The following is a 6,002-nucleotide window of genomic DNA, read 5'->3' as shown; positions in this document are numbered from 1 at the left end:
CCCCAGCCTTGGGAGCACGCGGGGCCGCGCCGAGCCGGCCGGGGACGATGCTCTAAGGAGGGGGCGGGTGGGTGACAGGGGACGGGGGATGCTGCGGGGTCTCTGCTCTGCCCTCGCAACGCAGCCGGCTGCCCGGGGGCTCAGCGACCAGGCACAGGACCCGAACTATCGGTGGGAAATAGAGGATCCGATGACCGGAGGGAGAACAGCATCGTCTCCAATGTCAGCCTACAGTCAGCGATGGCTCATTTGGGCTCCGACCCTCCTGCATCGGTAAGGGACGGGGACACCGAAGCCTTGGTCCTCAGCTCCCGAAACGGAGCAGAGGTGTCTCATATTAAGCTCCCCCAGCTACCCGGCGTGTCCGGACCCAGAGCACGTGAGAGCCAGGCAGCTCTGGAGCAGATGCTCAGCCCAGGAGAGAGGCACTTCACACCTTCCCAACGCTCTGCATACACAAGCGTATCCGTATCCAACGGCCAGAGCCCGCAGCCACGACGCGCGAGACCACGGCCTCGTGCTGCAGTTGCAAGGGATTTTTTTAGGCAGCGTTTCCAGGTGAGCTTACCTTGGCGTGCAGTTCCCATCCTACAAAAAAAAAAGACCCTCCTGGTCCCAGGCTGAACCCTGAAGATGAGATCAGGGCTCACTAACAAAGCACCCAGGCGATGCTGACAGCGGGAAGAACCTCGCTGCACTGTTTTACAGTCTGTTCCCAGCTGCTGCCAATCTGATGTATTGGAGAAAGGTTAAAAACCCCAAACTAGAATTTCAGTTAAACATTAAGGAGAAAAAAAAAAAAACACCTTAATTTCTCCGCGGTCCCTTCAAGCATAAAGGCAGGGCACGGCATCCCGTTTTCAGCTCAAAGCTCAGCTTCCCTGCCAGCTAGCTTCATCCTCCAGATCCCAAAGGATCCTTCTAATCCCAAAGGATCCCCAGTCTCCTGACTGGAAGCATCGAGGGGTAACCGAGCTGATCCTTGGTGCCCAGCCCTCCCCGAAACAGGGGTCAGGCCAGCACGAACCTTCACACTGCCAAGAGCCTCTGCTCCCCTGGGAGGGATCGGTGTCAAACCCATGCAGAGCCGCACGGACCTCAGCCAGGAGCCCCGCTCTGAAAATCACCCCCCGACATGGGGACGGGGTTTCTCCCTCCGTGCAGCAGCGGGGCTGACACTGGGACCCCCGATAACGGCTCCCGCCAGCGGGTCTGTTTTTCCCCCCGATACCGGCTCCTGCGAGCAGCTCGGAGGCCTGGGAAGGCGGGCAAGCTGCCAGCCGCCGACAGCGAGAGCTGAAGCACTATCCCACCCCAGGGAGCAACCAGCGCCTGGTTTCGACGGTCTCTCAGCAATTTTCCCTCTCTGATAACTTTTCAGACTTGAGATTTCAGGAAATATTGGGTCACATTTCATTTGCTCTAAAAAAACAAATGGAAACCTGAACGTCACGCAAGAGACGGTTCGTCTGTCTGTAGCCCAGTTATCCAAGGAGCTGACAGCGTTTAACCCTGTTCTCAGGTGCCCGGCACCCAAATAAGAGAGGGTAAAATGGAGGAGACTTGGGCTGTTTTGGGGAGCAGAGCACGGGGCGACGGCCTGAAAACATCCCCCGTCTTCCATCAGCCTCTGACACGCGCACACATGGGCAACAGAAGCGGAGGCAGACCTCCGAAGGTGCTCGGCCATCCCAGGGAGAGGACTGGAGCGAGGCAGGGCAGGATCCCGCAGTGAAACCACGGCGGGACAGGGACCTGATCCCGCCCTGCCCGCGCCGGGCGTCCTCGGTCTGGGATGGGGAGGCTGACAAGAGGCTGCTCTGGAGCTTTCTCCTGCACAGAGCCGGGCCGGCTCGGACAGACCAAGGTGCTCAGCCCCTCTTACCATCTGCGAAATGGCAATGCTGCCCAGCAGGCGGGACCGACACAAGCAGAGAGCAGCAAAGCCGTTATCTGCGCGATTCGAATGCCGTTTTTTTGGGCTAAGCGTCTACAGAAGGACTTACAGCCCGAGGAGGTGCCACCCGAGGAACCGGCGCGCAGCATGGGCAGGTCTCGTGCCCGCCTCCACCTTGTTTCTACCCCCTCTGCGGTAACGACTCTGTCTCTACCAGAGCTGTTTCAAAACTGACTTATTTTCCTGTGAAGAATTCAAAGGAGAAAAAGTATTTCACATTCGTGAAGAGTTTCCGGGCTTTTGGTTACCTCACTATTTGACGAACATGAACTTTTTAAGAGTTTCTTTAATTAAACATATTTCACAGAAATGAGTTCCGAGAGCTCTGCTGTGTGTTTCCTCTAGTCATTTTGGATCCGCAGCAGCTCAGCGACCTGAAGTGGCTAATTGGCAGGCCTTGACCCTGACCCTAACGACTAGCTGATCTTCGTTAGGCCTGCCCTGACCCCCAGGCCAGGCAGACAGGCTGGGCAGCACAGGCTTCACTCCCCAAGTACTGGGGAACTCAAAAAAGAAAGCCCACCCCGGCTGGGACGGCCCCGCAGAGCTCCTGTAACGCTGCTCTTCCCTTCTCCTGTCCTTTAACCGTCCCCCTTCCCTCCAAACTCCAGGAGCTGCTTAAGCCTCAGACCCCCGGGACTTCCAGCGCTGAAAGCTCACGTGCACCCGAGGGGGAATCCAGGCTGCACCGAGGGAGACGGGCTTTTTCTGTTGCCTCTTTTCGGACCTTCTTTCCGGGCTGCAGCACCTCCACGCTCGCGGGGAAACACGGACCTGCCGCAGGGGAGAGCTCACCCACGGGACTCCCCGAGGAAAAGCAAAGCCGCAGCTCTGCAGGCGACATGGACCTCGGCACCGAGCGCGCCCACACGCCCCCAAACTCCGCTGCAGGACGGCGGCGAGCGCCGGGCGGACGCGGTTCTGCTGAGCGGAAAGCCGAGCGAAGCTGAGAAAGCAGCCGCGTTCAGCAGGCAGCCGCCCTGGCACAACGTGATCGGCCAGCTTCGGGGAAGCATTTTGTTACTTGACGGAGACATCCTGGCAACCAAAACCCGAGCAGCAAACTGCAGCGAGCGCCTTGAGAAGAGCCAAGCGTCTAACCCGAGCACGGATCCTCCGGGGATCGGAGGACACCTTCACAGAAAGGAGGAGCACGCAATAACTCCGAGGATGAACTTTGGCAGAACGGGCAGGATATAACGTGATTTACGCAAAGGGGAGTTGTGCAAGGTGTCCCCCGCGCAGCTCCGTCAGCGCACCAAGACCCGGCCACCGCAACCGCTCGTTAGAACAGCCGGGGGTCCTCTCTCCCTTCCAACGCACTTCAACTTCTGACCTTCATCCCCGCTGAGCCATTCATCCCCGGCACCCCCCAGCTCCCCCAGCTCGCAGGGCTCGCGCAGAGGCGTCCTCCTGCCTCTCGTGTCGCCGGGGCCGGATTAGGTAATCACGAGAGTTTCTTCTGGCTTTGCCACTTCTAAATCTACATCAGGTCTTACTCTAATCCCCCTCTTCTCCCGAGCAAAGATGGACAAACTGAGGTGTTTTCACACTGCAAACACCAGTCCCCCAGAGATAAGAACAAATCCCACCAAACCGGCTTTCACTTCCAGCCCGTACCGGCTGCGAGCCAGGTTTCTGCAGGCGACCAGATAATCTAAATCCCCCCAGTGCCACCGGGATCCCCCCTGGAGACGGTCACTGGGGCTGCGACCCCCAGCATGGCAGCTCCGGTCCCTGCGACCCCGCCGGTTACGGAGCGGTCCGGCACGCCGGCAGCTGCTAGCACCCAGATCTAGGCCAGCCCCATGCCGCCTCCCCACGGACATTTCATGGCTTCACGTCTGGAACTCAGCCTGGGTTTAATCTTAACGCACACCAATAAACGATAGCGCTGGACTTGGCAAGGCGCACGGCCGAGATCACCTGCGGGGGGGGGGTCTTAAATATCGCGCTGCTTCCAGTCGCAGGTTCGGCATCCCGGAGAGTGGGACTAAACCACTCGTTTCGTGGGCACAGCCAGGAGCCCTGAAGGAACGACCAACCTCCCCGAGACCTCTCGGCACAGGGACCGCGCAGCCATGGCTGGAAATATGTTTTCCTTTCAGCTTGCAGCAAGGCTTGAAATCTCACCTACCGCTGGCGTGCCGGCAGCCACCCACCAGATCAGCAGGTGAAGGCACCAGCGCATGAACTTCAGCCTAAACTTCCAAGGCTCAGGCTAGGTTTTTTAAATTAGCTGTTTATTATGCCATGGGCTTTAACACTTCTCAGATAGTTAATGAAACATGCTGATGTTCTGAATCCTGTTCCTCAGTGCTTAATCTGCGATGGTGACAGCAGCACAGCCTCGGGCAAAGCAACCGAGCACGGGGCAGCTTATACCCAGAGGATGAGACTGAGCACCTTAGCACCTTAAAACATTAGCAACCCAAAATAGCTGGCAAAAATCAAGATCAGACATACCAGATATGTAAGATCGTCCATTACAGTCTTCTATATCCATCTTTAAGGTACTTTGCTGAAAGAGAAAGCAGAGCTCAGTCAGAGTTAGCCTCCAGAAGCTGCTCGGGCTCTCCTCCAGTAAAACCGCCCAAGAGCTTCTCGGAGCAGACGAGTTACTCACCCCACGCTCCTTTAACGCTGCTTTGCAGCCCTGGGCTTAACACCGTCAACACCGACTTCACCATCAGCCCCCGTGGACTACACCGATCCTCCCCACCCGAGCGGTGCTTTCCAGGCACTTTCCAAGAGGAAAGAGCATGCCAACGCCAGCAGCAAGCGGCGGTCCCGGCAGCGAAGCTGCGACGCTGCGGACGGACGAACGCCATGGTAAACACGGAGGGTTTCATCCCCCCGCACGCAGACCACCACCACCACCGCAGCTCTGCGGCGCGCACGGGAAACGGCGTTGGCTCTTAAAGCCAAAGCTGGGACACTCGGAGCGGGCAGAGACGGGAGAAGAGCAGCTGCCAGCTCCCCTGGGACAGCCGAGAGCTGGAGAGTCAGCGGCCCAGACGGACAGACGGCCATTGCCGCAGCCCCAGGCAGCGAGGTGTGCCGGCAATTCGCTTCTCCCACTCCGGCGAGGGGCCGCTGCTGGGAACCGATGCGCTCGCGCCCGACGTGGCAGCGGGGAGATGAAGTCTCGAGCGCGGGACGCGCGTAGCCAAAGCACTCGGCTTCATTTTATCAATGAAAAGAGTTGGGGTCCCGGGCAACGAGACCGAACGCTAACGCAGCACGCTGTGCAGAGCAGCCTCGCAACAGCCGTTCCAAGGGCCACACCAAAATAAAAGGGAAGCCTGCCTTATATTTTGCTGCTCGGCACCCCACAGAGATAATGAACGTTTTATACATTCAAATGGCTTTTATTTGTCAATTACACTGGCTGTTTAAAAAACAAAATGAGCCCAGTTTTAGAAACAGGAGTTTTGCTGTTAGAGCTGGCTCTAATTGGCAGCTGATAGGGTCGGAAACGGAGCATTTGCTGCAGAGAACAATTTAAAAAAAGCGATAATTTGTGGAGATGAATCGTCTCCTCGAAAAGGAAAATGAGCGTGATTTGCAGAGCGTGAGCACACACAAGCAGCAGCAACGCTGCTCTTTTTCCCCCTCTGTTTCTCGAGCAGCCGATACGCTGCAGACGGCGAGGCTTTCTGGGGGACCCTGGTACCTTTGCCGAGCTGAAAGAAATCGGTCGCTCCCTTCTGACGGTGCCCCTTTTAAAAGCAGGTTTTTAACAGTAACCGCGTCTTGAACAAACCGAGTTGTACGAGTCTTGCTCCCGGCAACGCGCCACTCCAGATAAGTACAGATGTGGACAAGGCACATTAGGCCGGGCTTATCACCCCATCGGACCCGACTACTTGCTTGACGTTCATTAAGAAGAAACGCTCTCACCGTGCTCCACTTAACTGCAGGCCTCGCACGGGGGCTCGCTGGTTTTGGGGAGGCTTTCACCAGCTGGGCGCCAGTTTACACCCAGTCCAGCCCAGCGATACCCTGCGGCAGGTCCCACCCAGGGTGTTTTGCCAGCCGTCCC

General features: G+C 57.6%; 1 protein-coding gene across 1 annotated transcript in view; it reads right to left on the bottom strand.

Moving 5' to 3' along the window:
* Positions 1-4,476, bottom strand: part of IKZF4 (IKAROS family zinc finger 4) — a gene marked incomplete at its 3' end in the record, with an annotated part of 20,654 nt that extends 16,178 nt beyond the window's left edge. The window contains exon 1 of the mRNA XM_009280048.1: positions 4,424-4,476. Within this exon, the coding sequence (XP_009278323.1) occupies positions 4,424-4,463 (40 nt within the window). The remainder of the gene's footprint in view (positions 1-4,423) is intronic.
* Positions 4,477-6,002: the final 1,526 nt, after the last annotated feature.

This window comes from Aptenodytes forsteri, unplaced genomic scaffold, assembly GCF_000699145.1.
Source record: "Aptenodytes forsteri isolate BGI_AS27 unplaced genomic scaffold, ASM69914v1 Scaffold547, whole genome shotgun sequence".
In the NCBI taxonomy this organism is placed as follows: domain Eukaryota; kingdom Metazoa; phylum Chordata; class Aves; order Sphenisciformes; family Spheniscidae; genus Aptenodytes; species Aptenodytes forsteri.
Note: the sequence above shows the minus strand (reverse complement) of the source record. Positions and strands in the feature narration are given on the sequence as shown.